The sequence below is a fragment of the Apodemus sylvaticus genome, chromosome 17, assembly GCF_947179515.1.
Source record: "Apodemus sylvaticus chromosome 17, mApoSyl1.1, whole genome shotgun sequence".
In the NCBI taxonomy this organism is placed as follows: Eukaryota; Metazoa; Chordata; class Mammalia; order Rodentia; family Muridae; genus Apodemus; species Apodemus sylvaticus.
The window spans coordinates 20,686,294-20,712,501 of NC_067488.1; the positions used below are offsets into that span (position 1 = coordinate 20,686,294).

Consider the following 26,208-nt stretch of genomic DNA (forward strand, 5'->3'; position numbering starts at 1 on the left):
TAAAGTAGTGATCAACATTTAAATATCTTAAATATTTAGCATAAGACATTTGAAAGTTTTTAATATTCTTTATGTGTATAGTTGGCATATATGTGTGTATGTTTGCAGATATGTCACATATACTCACCCATGCAGAGGCTGGCAGAAGACATAATGTGTTTTCTTTTTAGTCGGTGAGCCTTATGCTCACATCAAAGGTATGCTAGCTGAACATAGAACTCCCATGATCCTCCCGTCTCTGCCCTCCATTGTTAGTGTCTGGAATATAACCATGCCTGGCTTTGACTTCCATTTCTTGCTTGTAAAGCAAGAACTCTTGGCCACTGAGCCATCTTCTCAGCATCACATAAAGCCAACTCTTGATCATAACTTAATTGCACCTAAATTTATAGTCACAAAACCTATTTCTGTTTCTAACATGGGAGTTTTATTTGTTATAATTCTACTCTTATGCTTTTTACATGAGAATCTTTGGTGTATAGTTATTATCTTCAAGAATAACACTTAGGAATTCATAAATATTTGATGAAAATGGTATCTAATTTCTCAATGCTTTATAAATATAGACATTAAATTTTTAATTTTAAATGTATTATCTATGTCCATACATATTTTATAGCTATGCATTTTTAATAAGATTCCAACACATGAAATTTCACTACAGAGCCTATGACCAGGCTAATTTCACTTAGGTAAATTTATAATTAAATAGAATGAATCCATATTTTCTTATCCTTTTTTTGTTTTGATTGACTTTTCCCTTTTTTCATCTCTGCTTCCTATGCTAACACTATCCTCTGCCTCTCTCCTTACCCATAGGCAATCCACACTGCAAGGTATATGACCTCTGTACTCTAGACTCCCAAGTTTTCCTGTATGTCTATGTCTAGACTAATGACAAAGCTTGTGGTACAGACCCAAGCTTGCAGGTTGATGTCTTCTGTTGCTTTCTATAGCCTGCATCCCTTATCTATACATTTGTATTTCTCCCTTCTCATCCTTACTGCATTTCAGTTTCATTTGTAGCTGCTTCCTTGTTTCTCATCATTTGTCTTCCTAGGTTCTATTTCTCTTCTCTGTGCTAGCAACTGTTCACAAATGATCCGTGCAACAGAGTACAGTCCTGTGTCACCCAGATGGATTAGTAGTTGTTTTCTGCTTTTGTCTAATTTGTCTCTATAGAATAACTGGATATTTTGCTCAGGTAACTTAGAATGCGTGAGAAGGAAATGCTTTGATTTTTATTCTGCTGACATTAGCTTCCGAGATCCATGGCTTCTCCAACAAGGACAGATTGCCTCCCGAGAGCTATTTTATTGACTCTTCTCTGACAGAGTAAAGTTAATAGTCAGGCAAAACTGTTCTATGCAGAGCCCTTAGCATTTATATTACAAATGAGATGATTTGAAGTCTTGTGGTTTGCTAAATATATGGCTCCCCACTTGTGTGATAAAAGACCTTGGACAGGGGTTGCTTCTTTCTCTCAACCCATCCCAGTGCCATTGACGCCCCATCCTCCTTATACAAGGTAACATTGATCCCATCAGGCACTGAGAGTGATCTCTGCTTAACGAAATGGCATAGTCCAGTGACAACAGGCTGAGGGGTTGGTTATTCTAGAGATAAACCTCTCTGAATTTTCTCCAGAGGGAATGCAAAGGAAGATGGCAATACGGGTTCAGTATTGATGGGTTCATCATTCCCTGATCTACCTCACCATCTCCTCCACCTTTATAGCTCTTTGGCCTATATGCAAATGACTATTGTTTGACAGGCTCCTCTAATCTGTGAAAAGGAAGGTGGTTTGCAATGAAGTAATGTATCCATCCTTGGAATTTTGTGGTTTGAAATTCTTTTGTGAGTACCCCAGAAGGCTCCATTCCTGATTAATTGTGATTGATGTTCCTGGTGGTGTTGTCTGTGCTAGTTCTTCCACATTCTGCTGTGGGCATTCCAGCCAAGGTAGATGCAGTTCACTCAGAGGGTAGTTATTTACCTAGCAAAGAGCTTGCCAAGGTCTTTAAAAGATTCCATGTCTAGAATATGCTTAGATCATAGGTTTAACTGAATGATAATCTTTGTCCCCCACTTCAGGAATGAGACCCCCAAATGGTCCTAGAAGAGGGGGAATTAAAATCCTGACAGCTGCTTAGAGGTCATTTCTGAACTACATCCCAGGAGAAATGTTTGTAGAAACAAAATGAAAAAAAGGAAAATGAAATGAGGCTAGTGTAGAGAAAAGACAGAGGGTGGCTATTTGCAGTTCACTCAGGTGTGCTCTGAAGGTAAATGTCCTACATCAGCATTACCAGAGAAACTCCACCCTTTAGAAAGCATAGAGAGATCACAATATGCACACACACACACACTCCTTCTTATGATTCCACCTTCGAGTCTCCCAGAAAAGCAGTTTCTGTGGGTGATAGAATGAGTCCAGATGATCTTCCAAGGAGACTGTTAATTTTCACAGACCTACACACAACACTGATGTAGGAGCCCCATTAGCTCAAGTACCAGATTTTTTTTTCTAATTTCTTAGGAAGTTGTGTGAATATAATAATCTCAGAGCTTCTTTACTTCCAAAACTGGACAGTATACCAAACATCAGAAACAACAGTATCAGCTCCTGTCCTGGCTACCATGGAGTTTCTTGAGAGAACGTACCTTGTGAATGATCAAGCCACCAAAATGTATGCCTTCACTCTAGACAGGTAAGAAGATACTTATGTCTTCATTGGTATTTTCTGTGACTTGAGTACTCAGTAAGATTACAAATATTAGTACTTTAGAATGATACAGGCCTGCTTTGAAAATTAAGATTATTTTGAGCCTCTTAAAGAGCTTGGCTGGTTTGTATGACTCATATCCTAAGATATACTGAAGATTACATAGTTGTTCTGATTCATTAAACATTATAAGTCATGAAAGAAATAGTCATTAAAGTATTTTTCTTCTATGATTTTTCACTGAAGACAACAGACAAAAATAATCCTAATTGTTTACTGCTGCTTTTTCAATGTTCTTATTTTTAAGTTAGAGACTAAACTGTCAAAATTATATTTAGGAAAAATAATATTTTCTAATGATTGCTCAAAACCAGAGTTATATCCATCTCAAGATGAGTGGATATCAGTAAGTGTGCCTATAATGAACGTAGCTGAATTTAATGTTTGCCATGGCTCCAGGTTTTTCTTAACGCTTCCACAGTATCCTGTGTAATATAAGTCTTTGATTTTCATTTTTATACAATTATTGACTGAACATACCTATCTTATGCCCTGCATATATATTGAAAACGAAAATATTTCTAGTCCTAGATATTTGTTCATTTAAACTTAAGAGGCTAATATAAATTGCATATAGAAAGAAGTGATTACAGAATAGATACAGAATAATGCTGGAGACACTTAATGATTATTTTAAGAGAAGACATTAAGAGAAGTTAATACTTACCTGTGTGTAAGGATAAGCACAAAATTTTCTAGAAATAATAAAATTAGGACTGAAGAAAACAAAATAGGATCATAATAGATTTAAGGGAAATCTATATAGAAAGTAAGAGAGTGAGTGACTAGGGAATTGGTATATGTGGGAAGATCACCCCTAGTGGGAGTTAAGTGGGTAGATGAAAATTTAAAATGGATTCAAGCAGAGGAAATTTTAAGAGAATATGTACTTATTAATAGTGTATGTAATATTATCATTTATTTGTAGAATCAAATTCATAATCTAAAAACAATGATGTATTTGATCACATCAAATATAGTAAAACGGCTAAGAGAACTTTCACTGAAGAGTATATATTTTTAAAACGAATGAATAGTATACAAGAAGGACATCTAATATCACACATTGAAAGAATTATTTTCTTAGAAAATTTGAGGTGTCAGCTATTGATCTCATAAATATTGAAAACAAAGACTCATATGAAATCTGGACAACATGTTAGCCCTAGAAGCCACTGCCATATTATTAAAATGGCAATAATTCTTGTTAAAATAGAGTTTTAGAATTCTGTAATACAAACAGCCGACAGTTTATCAAAATGGTCTTGTTAATCTCCTGGGGTAACTGAGGTATGGTTCTCAAGACATAATGCTTAGAAGAACCAGGAAAGCATTCGGTGTTTTCTTCTCAAACACAAAGGTGATCTTTCCATTTGCCACAGAAGAAAATGAATGCCAAAGAGAGGACCCAATTTTGTAAGGCCAGAAGACTGAGTTGAAAGTTGAGAGGACCTCCTAGTGGGTCTGTGAAATATTTTCCCCTCTCCTGCATCCACACACCTGTGACCTCAAAACCTAATCTACTTGGTCCTGATATAATCTGTATCTTGCGGATCTCTTATTCTTCCCCACCTTTCCCCAGTCTCCTTACTTGTACATTTTCTTTCATTTCAGAGCTCTACATCTTAATAATCTTTTCTTCTCCTGGGTTGCTTCCTTCTTGTTTAAATTGTTATACATTGTAAAGATACTTAATCTTGAAGGCAACCTTGTCAGATAATTTCACCGCGGGATTGTTTCCTATAGCTGTGGTTTTGCAATGAACTATTCTTACAGTTGTTGGCTTACAGCACATAATTCTATGAGGAAATTCTATGAGGAAAATCTAACGCATATGGCCTTTGTTCTGGTTTGCTTAGGAGGCTGTTTTCTTCTTGTGTCTAGACTAGAAGATTCAAAACGCCTTTACTCACTTTCACATGCCTGGGGTCTTTTGCTGACCTTTGGTTAGAGTCTTTGTTATTCTTCTCTTCATTTGCACCAGCCTGAGATTTTTGACATGATTATTCAGGACTTAAAACGAACAAGACTGGAAGCTTCTAACCATCATGTGGTCCAAGCCCACAGCAGTATCACTGTTACTATTTTAGCAGGTAATAACAAGCTTCAAGGTCTGGATTTTAACATGACAGATATTACTGGGGGTCATCTTTGTACACATTTCACCATGGGACGAAGGCCAGCCTTGTCAGTGCCATCGTCACAGGGAATACCCTCTCCCCCCTCTGCAAATCTTACTCCAGAACTGTTCCATTGCTAAAGAAGGGCAGTGGAATAGAAATAGAGGATAGAAATAAGCTGCTAGAATCTTTTCAACAATCTATCTCTTTGTCTGTCTCTCTGTTATTCTGTCTATCGCTGTCTCTCTTTCTCTCTGCTTCTGTCTGTCTCTGCCTGTCTCTGTCATTATCTCTCTGTCTGCTGTCTCTGTCTCACCCCCTCTCTCTGTGTGTGTGCTGATGTGTGTACATATGGAAGACAATCTTCAGGTGCTTCCCACCATTTTCACCAGCTTGGACCTTGTTAAGTGGGTGAGGCTGGCTGGTCAGAGTCTGAGGGGTCCATTTGTCTCTGCTTATCTAGTGCTGGGATTACAAGCACACACCACACACCTGGGTTTTTAAATAAAGTTTCCAGGGATCGAATACAGGCCCTTCTGTTTGCCAGACATATTGGCAAGGTTTATGTTTTTTATTGTCTCTGGAGTTGTCCTAAGGGCACATACAGAAATGAAAAACAACATGTTCTCAAAAGCCAATGTATCTGAGTAAGAAGTGAGAGATTGGGTATTTCCAGGCAGAGCTTCTGCTTCTGAAAACAGCAGAGTTCTTGTTTTTCTGTTGAAAAAAGGAAGAGTGGGCTTGAGGCTTCATGACAGAAATAAACTAGTGAGGGAAAGATCAGCTAAAGGTTTAGCAGCAAAAACCCAAAATTAAACACACACACGTGTGCGCTCTCTCTCTCTCTCTCTCTCTCTCTCTCTCTCTCTCTCTCTCTCTCTCACACACACACACACACACACACACACACACACACACACACACAAAATCCCCTAAAAGTTGAGAGGTTTCCTTTGGGTTCTCCACTCGTCGAATTCACACACTGACACCTGAAGACCCAGTGTGGGCTTATCAACAACAACATGGATTCTAAGGATCTGACCAGGTTTAAATGTGGTTGTAGGAATGGCTGTTGCATATGATAAGCCAGAGAATTCATTTTCACTCTATTTATATGCACAATGAGGAAAAGCCATGTGAGGGTATCCAAGGGCAGTCATCAGTGAACCAGTAAGAATGTGCAGAAATCTACTAGTACACTGGCCATGGCATTCTAAACTCTAGACCTGTAAGAAGATACATTTCTGTTGTTAAGTTATCTATGCTGTGATGTTTTCTTACAGTTCTAGAAGCCCTAAATTTGATTGAACCATGTAAACTGTGGAGTAATTTATATCTAGGAGCATTTTTGAAAACAGCCGAGCAACTAGAAGACAGCTCACACTCTGAGTGAGTTACTAGTACTGGCAGAATAACCAGCACAGGCTCGAGAGCGAGACCATGCAAAGAGGCAAAGCACATACAACTAAAATGACCACCATCTGTGGAGGGTACAGAGAGATACAGACACACAGAGATGGACCCTCTCAGGGAGCACAGGGCATTCACAAGCATGGAAAAAATAGAGGAATGCACTCCACTGAACTGGGCAAGCCAAGTCACCAAATAAGAAATGAAAGGAAAGAAAATCCAAAAAGGATCAATATCTAGTACCACAATACATAAAGATGTTCATTTTCTTCAAAATCACAAGATACGAAGAAACAGAAAAAATACTAGAAAAAAATCCAATCATAGGATAGCTTTAAAAGTGTCTAAATGTTGGACTTATAGTTTAAATGTCTTAATAGCAGCTACTATAATTTATCAAAAGAACAAAATGTAATTATGTTTACAAAACTAATGAAAGACTTGATGACTATCACCAAATAGTGAATACCAATAAGGAAATAGAGACCATAAGATCAAAATATAAATTCTATGGTAGAAAGGCATAATAAGTAAAATTTAAAAAAAGAAAAAAAAATCTGCCAGAAGGGCCTAAAAACAGAACAAAATTTCAGTGGTCTTGAAAATAAAGAAATAATTATCATTAATAAAATATTAAAGTAATAATTAAAATAAATAATAAATCAAACTAAAAATGTATTTATATAATTACATAAACATATGTGTAGGATTATAAAATAGTAATAATAATTAAAAAGCTAAAGAAAATGAGCATAGCATTAGAAAAATGTGACACATGGCAAATTCACTAATTCGTACATAATAGAATTACCAGAAGGAAAGAAAAAAATATATAAATGTCTTTCATGCCCCCCAATCTCCAAAATTTGTTGAGAATTAATTTGTACTTCCATTATGCTTAGTGAATATAAGAAGAGACAAGCAGCTTGGTGAGGTAATGCATGCTTATGCTATGATAATTAGGAGGCAGAGGTAGGTGGATCTCTATAAGTTTGAGGTTTGCCTAATCTATATAGTGAGTTCTGGGGCACCCAGGGCTCATAGAGAGACTTTGTCTCAAACAAAATGAGTCCAAGTGCCTGGGAAGGCCAGAGCAGGGAACTGGGTCCATCTGAAGTTACAGGTAGTTGTGAACTACCTGACTTTGTAGGTGGTTGTGAGCCCCCATGTGCTCAGAGCTGAAACCCAGTTCTTCTACAAAAGCGTGAAGCACCCACCTCCTCCACAGCCATCTCTTCACATTCATAACATGGAATGTCATAATTATGACGAAAGTCTGAAAGTGTTTCAGAGTAAGTAGAACATAACTATGTCCAGGCTCATTACTGTGCATTCCCGCCAGGACTTCCGTGTGAGAAAACAAAATGAGAGACATGAAATTAGAAAGGGAAAATGAAAGCTATATTTCCAAACAATAATATTTATATTTAAAATAATATTTTAAATATAAAAATGTTAAAACATACACTGAGAAATGTTAGATTTAAGTTCAGTAAAGTGGTAATAAACGATAGATGTAAATGTAATTATATTTTTACATAGGAATAGCAAAAAAAAATAAATAAAACCTGAAAACAAAGTTAAGAAAACATGTTTACTTACAAGGATATACAAACACAAAGTGTAAGAATTCATCAAATAGGGGCTGAAGATATAGTTTATAAGGGCACTGGTTGCTCTTTCAGAGGACCCAGGTTTGATTCCTAACTCTGGCATGACAGCTCACAAACACCTGCAACTGCAGTCCCCACGGGATCTAATGCCTTCTTTTGCCTTTTGCAGACACAACACTGCATGCAGTACAGAGACCATGCATGCAGACAAAACACCCATACCCATAAATTACAAATTACAAAAAAGGTAATTCATTAAATCAATAAAATGCCCAATTTTATATTATATTAAATTTACAGAACATTGTAGGAAATAGAAATTCACTAAGAATGTTTCCCACATTTGAGGGTTGGAAGAATTAATATTGCTAAATTTTAAAACTGACATGGGAATTTAATGTGCTCACCATAATCCTTATTATGAGAAATTAAACCTTCAAAGAGGAATTAACAGATAGACCTCACAACTTATATAGTACCAGAAGGGATGTCTTAGTTAGGATTTTGATTGCTGTCAAGAGGTACCATAACCATAGCAACTCTTATAGAGGAAAGCATTTAATGGGGGCTGACTTATGGTTCAGGGGTTTAGTTCATTATTGCCATGGTGGGAAGCATGGTGGCACACAGGCAGACCTGACTCTGGGGAGGTTTCTGAGAGTTCTATGTCTGGGTTGGCAGGCAGCAGAAAGACAGAGGGAGATACTGGGCTTGGCTTGAGCCTCTGCAACTACAAAGTCTTCCCCCTAAGACACAGTGCCTCCAATAAGCTGATACCTACTCCCTAAAGGCCACTTGTCTTAATCCTTTCACTAGTGCCTATGGGAGCCATTTTCCCTTCAAATTCCATACTCCATTCCCCGAACCCCATAGGATTCTAGCCATAACATAATATAAAATGCACTTAGTCCAACTTCAAAAATCCTTATTGTAGCCTATAACATTATAGTCTCAATATTGTTTAAATGCCCGACGCTCAAAATCTCTTCTGAGACTCATGACAAACTTCTTAACTCTAGTCCCGTGTAAGATCGCAGTCAAAAAGCATATCACATATTTCCAACACACAATAGCATAGGAAATGCATTGCCGTTCCAGAAGAGAGGAAAGAGAGCACAGTGGGGAAACACCGGACCAAAGCAAGACTGAAAACCAGCTGGACAAACTCCAAATTCTGTATCCGTGTGTCTGATGTCAATGAGCTCTTCAGATCTCCAACTCCTCTCAGCTTTGTTGACTGCAGCACACTGCTTTGTCTCATAGTGCGTCTATTCTCTTTATTAGCAGCTTTCCTCAGAAGCCATCCCATGGCCTCTTTAGGCCTCCACACAGTGACACCCCTGCCACACCCCTGACCTCAATGGTTAGCCTTAGTTGTGGAGGAAGATGCTATAACGCCTTTCCTGCATCCTTGATCTAAAGCCATAAACAAGCGTCTGAGAAGCTGGCAGGTTCTGCTGCTTGCTGGGGGAACATACGCCCCCTCATTCGAATACATGTTCACCAGCTTTCTGTTCTCAAAGGTTTCCCTCACTGCCTAAGATTCCTCTGTAGACTAGGCTGGCCTTGAACTCAGAGATCCACTTGCCTCTGCCTCCCAAGGGCTAGCATTAAACGTGTGTGCCACTATGTTCACCCTGAACCTTTCCTGAAGTCCTTTTCACAAACTGGAAGCTTATCTGGGTGGGGTTTGGCTCTGAGGTCACTCCTATGATTCCATTGAGCACTAGGCTTTTCTTTAATCTGTTTACAATTCTTAGTGTCCTTTTCTCAAACTGTACATTTTGTATTTCTCCTTGCTCAGCTTGCTCCTTTTCATTATAGATATGCATAAGACTGGCCACTAATATCAAGCAACACCATCAATACTATGCTTTCTGAAAATTTCTTCTGCCAAAGCCAAAGAGTTAATCCATAACTCTTCAATTTCACTTCAGGCAGATTTCAGACAAGGACAAAAAGTATTCTTTACTAACATATCGTAAAAATTTAACTAGGCCACATAATAATATTCTTCTTTTAAACCTCTTACCAAGACCCCCCACAGTTTAAATCACTCTCAACACCACTGTCTTCCACGATTCTATAAGTATGGCCCATTAAGCCCCACTTAAAACACTCACCTGCTTTTCTAATCCAAAGTCCACATTTTGCCATAAAGGGAATAGGTCAGGCCTACTACAAAAATACCCCAGTTCCTTGTACAAACTTCACAAGGTGTCACATACTCTGCTTTTAAAAATAAGCACAAACCCAATTAGAAAGCACTTGGTCATCCCCATAATACTCACACCACTATTACACAAGTGTTTTTATCTGTGCATCCAGGAAACTCACACACAAAGAAGACATAAAAGTAGGCATGTATGGTGGTTTGAATATGCTTGTCCTAGGCAGTAGCTCGATTAGGAGGTGTGGCCTTAGAGTTGATGTGGCCTTGTTGGAGGAGGTGTGTCATTGTAGGGGTGGGCTCCTCCCAATGTGGAATAAGAGACTCCTAGCTGCCTATGGAATCCAGTCTTTTCCTGGATGCCTTCAGATAAAGTTATAGAACTCTCAGCTCCTCCAGCACCATGTCTGCTTGCCTGCTGCCATGATTCCTGCCACGATGATAATGGACTGAACCTTTGAAACTATAAGCCAGCTCCAATTAAATGTTTTCCTGTATAAGAGTTGTACCTTGGTCATGGTGTCTCTTCACAGCAATGGAAACCCTTACTAAGACAGAGTGACAAGAAGATTTTCAGTAGTAGAGAGAGGCAAAAGAGAGGATAATTATAGGCTAAAAAGCCCCTGAAATTCATTATGTGCATGTATGAAATCATCAAAGATTCAAAAAATGAAAAAATAAGTATACACTTAAATTTAGTACATGAACTACCAGCATAAATATATACATACATACATACGAATTGAATGGGACAATTGTATTTCAACAAGGTGTTTTCAATAAATGTTTTTGGGACAATTAAATATTTGTGTAAAGAAAAATTAATATGTATATATTTCTAACATCATACAAAAGACTTTACTAAAAATGGATTATAGGCATTAGGGTAGATGCCACAATGATATAGTTAAATATCTTCTAAAAGAAAACATGGGTATGAACCAAGGAATCTTGGATTAGGAATGTTTGCTTGAAAAGATATTTAACATATAAATATTAAATTTATGTAAGCTACCAAAAAAAAGAAATATTTTGTTCAGTAAACTATAGTGTAGAAACAATGCCGAAACTGCACAAAGTTAACTGTGGTAGACTCTGTTCTGTTCTAAGATCTAGGAAGCAGCATGGCTGGGTTTAGGCAGGTAAATGTAAGGAGGTCTACACAAACATTCGTCTGGTTATAGTGGATAGGTCTCATTTGATAAAAATAGTTTGCCTCCAGACTCTTGTGTCAATTTTAGAGAGAATATTATATTAGTATTCTTATTGCTGTGACCAAAAGCAAGATCAAGGAGTAAAGATTTAGCTGTAGTCATGGTTCAGGAGGTGACAGTCTACCACAAGAAGACAAAGTAAGCCCCTTGTGATGAGAGCATGCGCCTAGGACTCTCCTATTATAGCTTTTCCAGGAAGCACAAAGAGACCAAAAATCAAGGGGAGGTATAAAATCCACAGACCGATCCTAGAGCTCATTTCTGCAGCCCAATCCCACATTTTACACCTTTAAAACAGTTATGGAAACAGGATCAAGAGGTGAAACACTGGCTCATGGTTAGGGGCGTGAGGGGAGGCTTTCAGGCTCAAACCATGGCAAATTAACTTCTCCACCTGCATATGAAAACTCACAAAGATAGACTGATACACCCTGACAAACAGTCCAAGATAGGAGGATAATCAGTCTGAGGATAAACCATACCTGCGAAGGACAGTAGAGCTGCGGAGTCCTGTTCAGATAATGCTTGAAGCCGAGGTGCTTTTAGGTGTCTGCGGTGAGACAATCAACAATTCTCAAGCATCACTTTTTCAATAAAATTTTTGTTTTCTGTCTGTACAACTCAAAACATTCTAACCAATGGGCTCTCATTGTATAAAATGACTATTTAATGTGTTGAAACACTATTCAATAAAATATCAATAATTGTATTTTGGAAGTATGATTACCAGTGATTTTTTTCCCCTCTGCTTTGTGCTTTTTTGTTATACTAACTTTTCTATAATGACATGCACACATATTATTTTTCAGAAGAATTCAAATATGACAATAATTAGAGTGATCCTAATACTTATCAGCTAAGGCAAAACATTCAGACTTTTAATTCCAGATGGTGATCATCCAAATGAGAAAACCTTCAAACAGAAGCTAATTTAAAATTTAACTTTCAGAGCTAGCAATGTAAAGTTCTTAATTCCAAGAACATCACTAGTGTTTTCAAATAGGTTTATTGAGTTTAAAGACTTCCTACTAGTTCAAGATTCATGGGCAGTGTTATCTGCAGCCGCAATAATTGATTTTAGGTGCACTGATATTGAGACAGCAGCTAGTCTGTGGCATGGTGGGAAACACTGGCTTTTGCCTTGTCATTTTCTGACTATTTGACCTCAGATAATCACATTACCTCTCTGAAACTTATCCCAGTCAAGAAACTATGTAGTTGGGTCACCTTTTATTAATAGACTGTCCAACTATGATCTTATGGAAATCCCCAAATGAAGCTTTGTGTTGGAACAGAAGTTATAGTTACTATTTGAGGACACACAAGCGGAATCTGGAATTCATCACAATAGTGAGTATTTGGTAGAAGCTGTTTGAAAATGGTACAAATGGGTGCTGAGCTGTCCAAGGGTCTCCAGGAATTCAGTCTGCATAAGCATTGTCACCTACAGATGTTTATTTGTCATACCTTACAATCTACCATGATGGTACCGGTGGTGGGTCCTGAGCACAATATTCATAATCTTTTAATAATGAAGCAATTAAGAAAAACGTCCTTAAGAATGTCTATTTTTTCCCCCTTCTATTCCCTTAGTTCAACAAAGGCAGTGCTTGGAAGCAGTTGTGAGCTCAGAAGGAAATGTAACGAGAGCTCTGAATTATAACTCCTTTGCTAGTTTGCAAATGTCCTACGAGCCACATTGAGAGTGGGTAGGGCTGCCAGGAAGGTGTGTGTATTCGCAACCATGTTCACTTCTTGTTCCTGTCAAAATCATCCTCAACAGAGAACTTCCACAGAAGCCTGTGAATAAAGATCAGTGTCCCGGAGACAGGCCAGAGCATCCAGAGGCAGGAGGCATCTATCACTGCCACAACAGCGCCAAGGCCACCGGGAGCAGGCCAAGCAAGCACATGCATGCCAAGTGGAGGCTCGGTGCTGCTTCAGCAATATGCTTCTTCTTTATGGTGGCTGAGGTGGTGGGTGAGTACTGCCCAGGAAGAAGCTTGATGACTCTGCAAAGTAACGAAACCCTGCATCAGGGTGGGAGGGACAACTAAGCTGTTCTTTAAAAGAAGTTTTTAGTATTTTCTGCATGTATGCATGACAGTAGACACATAGTAGTCAAGTGGGAAAATAGAGGAAAAACAAAATCTATTACTATGTCACAATTAAATTAAAACCTCTAATAACACCATAGGTCATTTCCTACAGTGTATCTTCTGTGCATAGCTCATGGGTTTTTTTTTCTTTAACATAACTTGGACCATTTTGAATGCTCTTGTCTATCCTACCAAATACTATTTAAAAATATTTTTGTGCCCAAAGAATATACGCCACTATAATTCATATAACTATTTCTCTACTGTTAGGAATTTAGGGAGATTTTTTTTCTGCTTCTGCATTATATTACAACGAAGAAAATCTTAATAAAAATCTGCCTACCCCTCTGGTTATCCCTTGAAAGGGATTCTAAAAATGGAAATAATTGAAATACTTGGTTGAAAGACAAGAATATTTTTCTTACTTCTCGAATCATTCTGTCAAACCTATAGCCAGACACTTGAAATGATTTGTCAGTATGGAAGCTTCTCATAAAAATGATTTCCCATCCAACTCTTTATAAATCTTTGTTGCAACTAGAAAGAGAGATCAGTGGTTAAGAGCACTTGCTGTTCTTTAGAGGACCTGGGTTCAGTTCCCAGCATCCATGTTAGACAACTCACAACTATCTGTAAGCACAGCTCTAGAGGGTCTGATACTCTCTTTTGAACTCTACAGGCATGTACATGCACACATGAATACCCACACATGTTCACACATACATTCACACATACAATGTCTTTGCTGGTGTATATATGAGTGCTTTAGTATTCATTGTTTTCTCAATTAGCATCTTTTACACACTTATTAGTCGGACATGTTTACTCCTCTGATGAACCTCCTCCTTCTCTCTTATTACCTTTTTAGTTGAGAATTTTGCAAAATATTTTATTGATCTCTGGGAGCTTGTTATGTTTTGGAATGTTAATTCTGGGCAGTAGCATGTATAACCATTTTTTGTTGTTGTTTATTGATTGCCTTTTCATTTGTGTTTTGACTTAAAAGCTTAAATTTAAGGCAGTTTGGGTTTTAAATATAGGCAACTATAAAACCTTCATCCTGGGTTTTTTTTAACTTGGTAATTTCCACCCACTGAGAGAATAAATACTTTTTAATGCATTTTCTTTGTTTTTGCATGTAATTTAACATCAATGTAAAATTATACATTTTGCATTCTACAAGAACTAAAGTCCCTTTTCTAAAGATATAAAAAAGTTTCCAATATCATGACGTAATTATTTTTTCCATTGATATTCAATATATACTTATTATTCATAAGTATTAAAGTGTGTTTCTAAGTGTGTTTGTTGATATGAGTTCCTGTTCTACGGCAGTAACATAATTAACGTAGGTTTAAACATCACAGTATCTGTTGAATCCTCTATTTAGAAGAAAAGTATAATGGTTATTAATTTCTGTGTTTTTAATAAAACACAAGACTCATTCTGTTATCATCCAATCTAATTATGATTTATTGGCATCTAAGTTAATAGAAAATTATAAATATTTATCAATAACTGTAATTTAGAAGCAGTTTTCTATTTAAGAGTTTTTCTAAGCGTTTTGAGTCACAGCCAAACATGCTAATATGGAAAGCTGAGTTTTAACAATTTTGTTTTAATAAATAATCCATATGGTCTGTAATCATGTCTTATAGAGAACTTTTTAAATATTATTTTTGTATTTTAGCTTTTGTCTCATTCATTGGTAAACTCAAGATTTCTACTTCTTTAATATGTTTTACCACTTCTATATCTTTTTTCTAAAACCATTCAGCTACTGGGAAATTTCAAAATTATTGTCAGACTCTGGGACATGATAACCTTCTATTTGAGTTGCTCAGCTTGAAGTTTTTTGGAATGCAATGTTATCTCATTTTTCTCTAAATATGTAAAAGAAAACTGTAAGTTACATATATGTGGGGTCATTATTACTTTTAATATTGGGTCTGTTACCCAGTACTTCTTATGCTGTTTCCAGTGTGTTAGGGGCCTCCTTTCCATTTTGTTCCCTAGAGGGAAGCTGACATGAGTAGAAACAGGCAAATAGAAGAAAATAAGCTCTCCCTAACTCCTCTTTCCATTGTACTTTTAGCTACCAGAATAAGTCTTTGAGCTGTGGACTCTTCTCATATGTAGACTTTTACAGCTTTTGAAAATCATATGAAACCATAAATCTATTAAATCCAAAACAACCACAACATCAACACAGCACTTTACTCTGAATTCATACCACACATTTTTTTCTACCAAGTATTCTATCTTTTGAGGAAAGAGATCGAAAGATTGAAGGAGTTGCAAAATAATTTGCCATAGGCAATAGGCAGTTCAATCTAGAGCATCCTCTTGGAAATGTACCAGTATTTCAAGTGCACACACAAGCATACACAGATAGATGACATATTACATATATGTATGCACATGTGTGCATGTACATACATGCCAACAGATGATGTTTTATACAAATAGAAAAATGTCACCCCTTCTTTCCTGTTATAATGTTTCCTATTTCTTTGTCTTGTTGATTTGCTCTGGCTAAGCCCTTCAGAACACACCAAATGAAAGTGGCAAAAGTGAGTTCCTCTGTTTGCTCCCTAGGAATGCTTTCCTCTTTCCCTCCTTGTAGGGTGAGGCTGTATCATCTGTAGCCTTCCTTTCATTCATTGCTCCCAATATTCCTCATTTGCTATTTGCCATTTTGTTTCAAAAATGCCTCATGTGAGACAGGCATGGGCTTTCTCATGGATAGCCCATCTATCTCGTGGAGTCCTCCTTTCCCTCTTATTCATATGCATCCAAGTGTGTGAGTTCTACTCTGACTCTTAAAGTCACACTCGATCTCATCAGCAAAGGAATATAGTGGACACTGACTGAAACTTGCTGAGTTTTGAGCCATGTCAGAATCAAGCTGATTATTGATCTAATCATGGCTGCTCTCAAGCCACACTCACCTTTGAAAGTCTTCAGCATTTCCCCTTTGCTTGAAATGCAGTTGAGCATGAGGCTCAACCAACAAGAGCATGCTCGCTGCAGGAGGCTGCTCCAGAATCTGCTTCTATGCTAGATCCCACTTTGCTCTCCCAAATGAGATGTGATCAATATATTAGAATTTCTTGACATCTAAGACCAAAGAAAAGAAAATTCTTTCTGTGAAATACTTTGTCAGATATTCCACAGTCAGTCTGACTTATAAATTAGTAATATTTTTCTCTTGCCACATCCTTACATACGTATTCAGTTCTAACTCAAAGAGGTTATTCATTTTCTGTGAAATGATCCTGTGCTTTAGGGTCTCAGGAGCTTTAGCCATTTTATTTAAATTCCAAAGTCTCCATTCTCATCAAAGCCTTAGCCATCACTTAAGATCCCAGCCCACAGGACACCTATTCCCTGAAGTCAAATAGAGAAATGATTATTCTCAAGACCTCTAGAAGAGTCTAGAAGGTCCTTCTTCAGGTCATGGATTCTTAAGAAGGCCTCAAAAGTAGAACTAAGAGGTTTGCAAATGATACAAGAAAGTCTTTTTTGATATAAAACTGAAAGTGATGTAATTATATTTAAATTTTAAAACCAGTTACATCGATAAAGAAAAAGAACAGAACAAAAGTCAAACAGCTTATTGTTTATGCCTGTGGTCTGAGAGGTAGTGACTAGCAGATTCTTCATTCAGATATCTGTATGGCTATGTCTCAAACAGGGCAAGGAATAATACCTACAGACATATAGGCACAGCAGCTTACAGGAGACGGGCACTTCTCTTCAGCTTGCTTTCATTGTCCACAATGACTACAAGACTTACCCTCTTGGCCTAAGGACCTGATACTTGAAGTATCTCTGGCTTTTATAGAAAGAGGTTGAACAAAAACTTACTGTCTTTCCTCTAAAAATATTAATGTGGAATGATGCAGTTCTGGTGCTTCCAGAGCCCCACCTATATCCTACCTGCCTTCAGTAACCTGCTTTAGTACCATCTTTGATCCTTAGACTTAGGACACACCTGCTCAATTATCCCCAGATTCATTTAAAGGAGCCAATACCTTAAAACCTCCCTGTTGTTTAATCTAATTTAGATTAAGCTTTTATGACTTAGGCCCAAAGGAGAATACCTAAAGGAGATTCTGTTGAAGACACAGCTAGAATAGTAATTGGAGGTTTGGCTGAGGAACCAGGTCCTTTTGTTTTATAGCTCTTTAGAGTAAGAGAGAATCAGGCCACTGGGCTACATTTGGGGAGATGACTGCCACAGTGTGCCAAGCAGAGTGGTAGAAGGACTGAGAAATAAGGAGTCAGGCACAGTGTACCCACTCCTGGGCCTTTGGAGCTGTCAGACTAGGACTGTTCTGTGGCTTGTAAAAATTCCTCACTGTGCAAAGGCCATAAAATGGGGCTTATATTGCAGATAACAAACACACATTTCTATTTGAAAAGATGAAGTGAGGACACAGAGAGCTCAGGAAAATAAGGCTGAGAGTAGGCAGGGAGAGGCATCTGGGGTACCATGTTCGGTGTTACATAAGGATGGGGAAAGATGATTTTGCCAGGCCGTGATGGAGAGCTGGGGCAGGATGAGGAATCACACATTTGAGAGTGAGAAATTCTGTCTTACTAAGAGAAGGATATAGCTGTAATGCACGATACTCACATGTTTGATTACTAGATTTTTACTTGCTTTGCTCTGTGGTTATGGCACTTTGGTGATGTGGGTTTTAAATATTTTTGGTGTAAAATGTTTTACTCTTTGAGAACCTTGTATATGAGCACTGAATCCACATCCCACTGGCCCCTCCATTTCTCCATTCAACTATCTCCTATGTCTGCCGCCCCAATTCAGGCCACAGATATTGTTTTGGTGGATCCTGCTATTGGGAAATTTTAAAACAGGACCTGGAAAACTATGATATGTTTTAAATACTTGCTAAATAGTAACTGAAGGTTTTGACACATCATAATAGATCACACAGTGTAATGAAATGCCGCTCATAAAATGGGTAACTCATTCTTCTTATATGAACTAATGGCAGACAATCATGTAGCCCAGGAGTGGATACAAGGCAGTCTTGGTTACTTTTCTATTGCTATGATAAGATATCAGGGCCAAGGCAATTTGTAGAATGAGTTTACTTGGGGCCAACAGTTTTGGGAAATTTGAATTCATAAAGATTGTGGCATAGTGTATGGAAGCAGACAAGCTGGTGATGACAGAGCAGTAGTTGAGAGCCCATGTCTTGAGACATAAGTGTAACCCAGAGAGACATAATTGGGAATGGTGTAGTGTTGCAGGAAATATTAAAAAAACAAACCCTGAACTGGCAGGTTCCTGTGCTCTGCCCTGCTGCTCTCAGCCCTGGAGGTCTTGCCAGCCTGTTGTTATCTCAGGGAGACTCTCGGCCCAGAGCTCCCAAACCCTCTCCACCCAGTTTGCTAAGTTCCTACTGGCAGATCAATACCACTCCAGCCCCATGCTTTAAAACCCCCACGACCTTTATGGCATACCTCAGGCAAACCGGCCTTTGCCTCCATACCTTTCTCTTTTGAAACCCAAATGAGACACCATGTGAAGGAAAACACAACACAAACTTAGTTCAGAAACAACAGTAACTCAGTTGCTGGGCACTACAACTAAAATCCTAATCTTGTAAACCTTATTAAATCTAAATCCTCGGGAGGTGAAACCTGACAGATGTGTCATTGACACTGGGAGGCACTAGTAGCTACATCTTGGCCTCCTGCTATCCCTTTATTCGTTAGGGGATTGGTCCACAAGAAGTCACCTGAGTGTGTGACTTGTCTGCAGCCCCTCCCAGGAGAGTGGAATTAGCATCAAAATACTAACAGCACCAGACCCATCCACAACAGTATAGACTTTTGAAATCTCAAAGCCCACCCCTAGTGACACACCTCTTCTACCAAAGCCATAGCTTCGAATCCTTCCCAAACACTTCCATCACTGGGGTCTAAGCATTTAAATATATGAACCCATGGGGTATTCTCATTCAGACCCCACAAGAACTATTACTATCAGGTGAATTGTTATTTTCTCAGCACTGTCAACACATCTCTTTCTTCATGGAAAAATGCCATGGCAATTTAAAGCCCATTATTTAAGTCTGAGGAGACCTTGTTTAGGAGGTTCAGGGCCAGCCTTCTGCTGTCAGAGCCCATTTGATCTGTTTCAAGGTTGAGCCCTCTCTTGCCTGTGCTTCCTTGCCATAAGCACATTCTGCACACATCTTGCCATGGCTAGAAATAGAACTGACAACACTCTGCTTTGTGTATTCACCATAGCTCCTTTCAGCAATTACTGCTGTGTGGGTTTTTTAAATTAGCCTATAAACTATTAGGTTTCATTATGATATTCTGCAACCCTATTTTTTGTTTATTCCACTGTTCCCTCTTCACATTCCTGCTCCTGGTCTCCAATTATTCCCTTTGACCTCAATATCCTCGTTTCAACTTTCCTGTTCTGTGTATTGTATTGCTCTTTTCCCCTTCCTCAATAATTCTTTTGTTTCCCTTCATCTCACAGTCTCATTTCTGCTTTCATGGCTTGTGCACATTTATACCCAAACACACCTACTCACACACATGCACATATGTATGCATGTGCATGTGTGCACTCACACGTGCACGCGCACACACATGCACACACACACATACATACATACACACACACACACACACACACACACACACACACACAAAGCTAGGATCCATGCATGAAAAGATCATGTGATATTTGTTTGAGTTTTATCATATAATTGTTTCTAGTTCCATTTTTTCATCATCAATTCTTCATCAATTCTTGTCCCTCCAAGTAAGGTGACAAAGGTCTCTCTATCTCTCAAACACAAACCTAAACATGCATTGGCATTGCCTGAAAATCCTAAGCAAATCTCCTTAGCAAGGAGGCTGACCTTCAACTTCTTAGTCAATATCATTTCCTATAATCCTCTGATACATACCATCTATCTTTACAACAAAGTGCCACATTCTTTTATTTCTTTTTCCATGTTACTGTGTATCCTGAAAACCCATAATTTTCTTGCTAATTCTCAGTCCTTCTTTGAAAAGTTGCAGAATACCACAGTGTTCTCAGATCCCTTTCCAGTAGCAAGTCTTCAGTGCAGTGTTAGGAGATCACTGAAGAAAGGGATTGTAATTTGTTTATCTTTGTGTACTTTGCTCAAGCTACCAGGCACAGCAAGGGCTCCATAAGTGCTGGCTGGATAGTTGAATTAATGGTCAATAATGCCCCACGCTTTCAGAAGCAAATGCACTTGCTACCTCTTGCAAACAGTGTGCTCTGAATCAATCAGCAGTGCCCACAGTTTTCTGGATAGTTCTTATTACCAACTCTGATGGTTGGGAAATGATTGTGGGATCCCAGGTCTCCAAATTACCATGATTCTTCTAAAGCAAGCTCCTTTCTCAGTTGCCTCTTCACCAGCTGAGCCTGCTAAAGAATTTCTCCAAGACTTTTCTTCCCTTAACTTAGTGGGCAATTTCTGCGTGGCACCGAGAATCCTCATCATTCATGGCTGAAATTGCAGCATGCTGCTTATCTGCATGTAGTCATTCTCCAGGCAAGAAATAATGCATTATTAACACAGCTTTATTATCAGGACCGAGTCTGGCAGATAGAGGAACATTAGAGGATAATTGGAAGGACAGCTGATTTGTTAGCAAAATGTTGCCTTTTGGCTAATGAATCATTCTGATTTTTGCACGGAGAGCTCAGTAACAAGCCTGAAGACTCCTTTGCTTCAGACCATTAAACTTTGACAAACCAGTTATTAAGTACAGCTCAGGCAACCGGTCTTCGGGGATTATTGCAATGATGAGCCATCTATGCAATTTTTTTTTTAATCATTAGGCGGGACAAGGTGAGTCTGATGATGGAGGGTCTGATGACTGACGGTCTCTGCTGCTTTGTAGTACACAAGGCAATAAACAGTGACAGGGACGACTCATCAGTCAGCACATGCTCTTTGCTGGAAAGAGGTAGGCAGAACAATAGAGGTTATTGGTCTCAAACAAGCCGTGCCCAGGAAGAAAGGACTTAACACTCCTTTAATTTCTCTTCTGGAGGTTGGAGGTGTCTTTACAGGAGAGACAGAGGGAAGGAGGTGGGATATCAGTAATGCCCAGAAAAACACACTGTGCCTGTGTTTCTCTATCCCATGCTTCATCAGACTGTTCATGCCTTTGGTATGTCCAGTGGACATACCTCCATTTCTCCTTTCAGTTCTCCTCTCCCACTATGTATAATGTGGGTCTCCAGTGCAGCTAGTGTAACTCAGCACAACAAAGAGTAGCAGTAAAGGCTATGGTAAAACTACAAACAAATGCCAAACCCGTGATCCAAACTACAATGCTGCTTTCCAGATCGAACTTCAAGTCTACAGGCTGGATTATGAGACCCCGTGAATCTAGCCAGTGCCTCTACAGCCATATGCACTTGTGGGCCTATTCCTGAGGTTTCCTGCCTAGCCTAATTGACATCCTGTCTCTATTTGCTTCATAATCCCTACATCTGTACTCTCACAGCCTCAAAAATGACTCACAAATATTTATTTTTACATATTTAAAATGGGGTCTCAGTTATTTTTCAAATTGGGGGAAAGGGTCTCAGTTATTTTTTCAAATTGGGCAAAAGAGGTGGGTTCATCTGAATTCAATACCTTTTGCTCTTCCCAAGTTGTATGAATGAGCTATGTTTAACATGCATGAGTCCTAACTGCATTCCCAGCTTTTAACCCACTGTGGCATTGTGCATCTCACAGGCGGACACGTTGCTGGGAGTCTGGCTGTCCTCTCGGATGCTGCTCATCTTTTAATTGACCTGACTAGTTTCCTGCTCAGTCTCTTTTCTTTGTGGTTGTCATCGAGGCCCCCTTCCAAGCGGCTGACATTTGGGTGGTATCGAGCAGGTAAAGTTCTCTGATTGTGCAATAGTGAGTGCATAACAATGCAGAGTCAAACAGCTTGAAAAAAAAATGAAAGGTAAAGAGCAAAGCCTTGTCCAATAATTCCCTCTGGGCTACACATCTGGTGCTCAGGATAAAATAACCATGTGGGAATTTGAGCTGTTCACATTAATTCAGCTGGCAGCAAGATTAATGGAAGTACCTCCTGTACTATGAGACAACAGGAATACTGTATCATGATAGCAGACACTCTGTCCCCAGGGTCTCCGTAGTAACAACTAGTAACTTTTGGTTATTCTACACCCTTCCAAGAAAGGATGAAGGCAGAGCATCTGCCACATTACAAATTAATGTCCAAGAGAGTGCCAGGCTTCAGTGATTGTCCCTTGGGAGTCAGGCATAAAATATTGACTTTCTCAATCACACTCATAGTCATTCCTATGATCTGAATGCTGCCTTTGAATCTCAGGTTGAAATTTAATGACTGTTTGGGTGGTCTTGAGATAAGACTTCATCAAGTCACAAGATCTGTGCTCATATTAGTGGGTCAATGCTGTTATTGTGGGAGTGGGATTCTTGTAAGAAGGATGAGGTCAGCATAATTTATTTCCCTTGGCTCACACACGTTTGCTTTTCTATCATGCTATGATGCAGCATAAAACGTTTGCCAACTTCAAGAACCTTGGTCTTGGTCTTGTACTTCCCAGGATCCAGATCTATGAGGGGGAAAAAAGCCTCCTTTCATTATAAATGACCTATTCTCTAGTATTTTGTTATAGCGTCAGAAAATGCTCTAAGAAAGCCATGGAGTGAATGCTCGGCTCAGCTGAATCCTTGGTCATTTAATCATCAATAGCAATGAAGTAGACAAAAATGATGACAAGAAAGAAAGGGAGGGAAGAAAATTCACTCTTTTGTCCTTTCTCAGAGCTGCTTCTTTCACTGAGTGACTGCCTGTTCTTACCCAGGAAGTAGCCAGAGCTGTGAGAAGTGTCCAGTCTCTGGAAAGTGTTTACTATGAGTTTTCTTTACTGAGTCCCCTCACTCCCTCACCCCACTGCTGCACTATTTCCCATCTCCATGGTTTCTTATATCAACTGGAGGAATTTCTGTTGGAATACTTTGTAACAATCTTGGAAACACATAATTTCTGCTCTGACTTCACACAGGCAGAGAAGCCAAGGCAAAGGATTGCTGACAGCAGCATGAGGGTAATCCTCATGGTCAGCCTTCACAGGGAAAGACATTGGCAGCCAAAGTCCACAGCTTCACTGACAATGTGAAGTATAGGTTTTAGAGGAAAGAGAACTAGGAAACTCTGTCTTCGTGCTAAGCAACTTCTCAGTGAAGGTGTTCTGTCTTGGCTTCCCTTCAACAGTCAGAGAGACATAAACAGCCATAGAAAGTTTGTGAGGCTGAGCTTAGAGAATTCTCATCCCTGATTCTGAAAAAAATTACACCTGGAAGTCATGTGAGTTTTGTTGAACTCTCCCCATTTGTCAGCACGAATTTGTACATGTAATCAAAACTTCCTAATACTATTAGAACTCTTTTGTTTCACTAGGAACTTTCCTTTTAAGATGGGCTAGACTCAGAACTTTACATCTTTGCTTAGACTCTGTGCCATTAGTCATGGAAATCTATGAGCCCCAATATTCTAAAAAACCAAGAATGTTCAAGAAAAATACTCTGCTGTGAGGCAAAATATTTTGAAATATAGAGTACAATGTAAATATTGAGAAATTTAAATGTGGCTAGCATGACTTAATAACAATATGTTTAATTTTATCTAATGTCTAATTAAGTGGCTGCACAGGGATTGGTGGCTACCATGTGAAACAGTATCATAGACAAAGGTGGGCCCTGTGAATTCACAGCCCACTTTGACCAATCCATCACCAGCTTTACTTGGCACTTTCCTTGGAAACTATGTAGCACCATGATACCACTTACCAGTGTTTCCAAATATGTTTCTTTTCTAACTAATTGCTTTCAGGTTCCTGACCAATGTTTGGATCTGACTGTTGATCCTTGAACTTGGTATTGTCCTAGCCCTTGTGTCCCTATATATTTCTAAACATGGGCTTAGGGTAGGGCATGCTAAACCTGAATATCCCGATTTAGATCTGGTCTGTTTCTGGTTAAGCAGAATTTTTAGAGGCTGATTCTCATTCATTTTAGCAAAGGGAGTTTTAAACAATCTTACTAATTAGTAATTCTCGAGAGGTTGTTTAATGTTCCATTAGTTTCCCTGAGTTGCTTTAACAGTATGGTTCCAACTGGACAGCTCAGAGACATTTGGTGTCTTAGAGGTCTAGAGAAACAGAAGTGTGTGGTTGAGTGAGGTTGGGTTCTTCTGACATTTGTCAGTGAAAATTTGTCCCCTACCTCTCTCAGACCGGTTGGTGGTCATTTGCTGACAGTCTTTGTTGTCTCTTGGCTTAAACATCTCTGCTTTAATTTTTATATTGTCCTTCCCTCTCTTCCTATGCATGTCTATTCCCACATTTCCCCTTAGAATAAGCCAGCCAGCCATATTTGAATATAGGACCACCTTATACCAAAATGATTACATCTTAACTAGTCAAAAGGAAGCACCCCGTTTTCAAATCAGGTGACAATATGAATTGCTAATGAGTAGCATTTCTATGTACAGATCTTTTACGGACAGAATTCAAGCCACAACCCATGCCAACTTGTATTCATATACAATTTTAAAGATCTATCTTATAGTTAAGAAACTCTTACTGTATAAAGCCACATAGGTAGCCACTGGTGAGCCATATGGGTCTGATACTTGTAGTTAAGTCTTAAATATCTGCATCAGTACTTTCTATTATGTATAAATGTCCCATGAACAGACTATCAGATGTTTTGAGTGTTACATGGACAATAACCACATACACATTCTATTATGCGTGAAACATAAAAGTAGAACATCAAACTTGCAATTTTATGGATAATTTTATTGAGGAAGAAGCTAAGCTTAAGTGAGTTCAGGTGAGAAAAATATGAAATAGCACTTGAGTATAGCAAGAAAAATGAAGATTGTATATAACTGACTAAAGTTAGAGAAGCAATAGCTACATAGGTTACAGTACATAAGAATAATGTAAAGGGAGTGTCGTGTCACAGTTGGTGTTAATTGTCTTGACACAGCTTACAGTCACCTGAGAAGATACTCCCAGCTAGGGGATTACCTAGATCAGATCAGCCTGTGGGAATATCTGTAGAGGATAGTCTTGACTACTCTGGGAGGGCCCTGCCTAATATGGGTGGCACCACTCCCTAGGCTAACAGTCATGTGTTACATAAGAAGACTAGCTAAGCATAAACCATCAAGCAGCATTCCTCTATGGTTTTATGTTCAAGTTCTTGCTTGAGTTCTGGTCTTGACTTCCCTCTATGATAGATTGTGGCCTGGAAGTGAAGCCAAGCAAACCAATTCCTCTCCTAGGTTGGTGTTTGTCACAGCACAAGAAGGAAGGCAGGGCAGGGAGTGGAGACAAGGCACTGGCCGGTTTTTAAAGTCTATCTTCGAGGTTGAGGGAAAGAACAAAGGTGAGATTTTAAGCAATGTCCATGTGAGCCAAAGTGCTTTCTTTCTCAAACAAGCACACTGAGATCTCCCTTATCTTCAAATATTAATGCAAATGTCTTCATTTTGATGTTTCTTTTCCTCGCGGTTGCTCTTAAAGAGCAGTTGAAGCACTGAGAAGCCCTTGAGTCTGCCTCTGTGTTTACAATATGTCGGGTTGGCAAATGAAGCCCATTTTCCTAAAGTACACTCTGATGCTTTCCTTTTTTACTAGCTTATTCCTCTAAAGGTGCCAGTGCTGGCAAGTTGTAAATGTTTTATGGTGAAATTA

At 38.8% G+C, this 26,208-nt stretch overlaps 1 protein-coding gene across 2 annotated transcripts in view; it reads left to right on the forward strand.

Annotated features, from left to right (window-relative positions):
* Positions 1-2,640: 2,640 nt before the first annotated feature.
* The window catches only part of Slc30a8 (solute carrier family 30 member 8), a 34,444-nt gene continuing 10,876 nt past the window's right edge, over positions 2,641-26,208 (forward strand). The window contains exons 1-4 of one of the 2 annotated variants that reach the window (XM_052161230.1): positions 2,641-2,711; positions 12,422-12,424; positions 13,097-13,293; positions 22,196-22,342. In XM_052161230.1, coding sequence (XP_052017190.1) covers positions 2,641-2,711; positions 12,422-12,424; positions 13,097-13,293; positions 22,196-22,342 — 418 coding nt within the window. The remainder of the gene's footprint in view (positions 2,712-12,421; positions 12,425-13,096; positions 13,294-22,195; positions 22,343-26,208) is intronic. The other variant, XM_052161229.1, reaches the window with a different exon arrangement.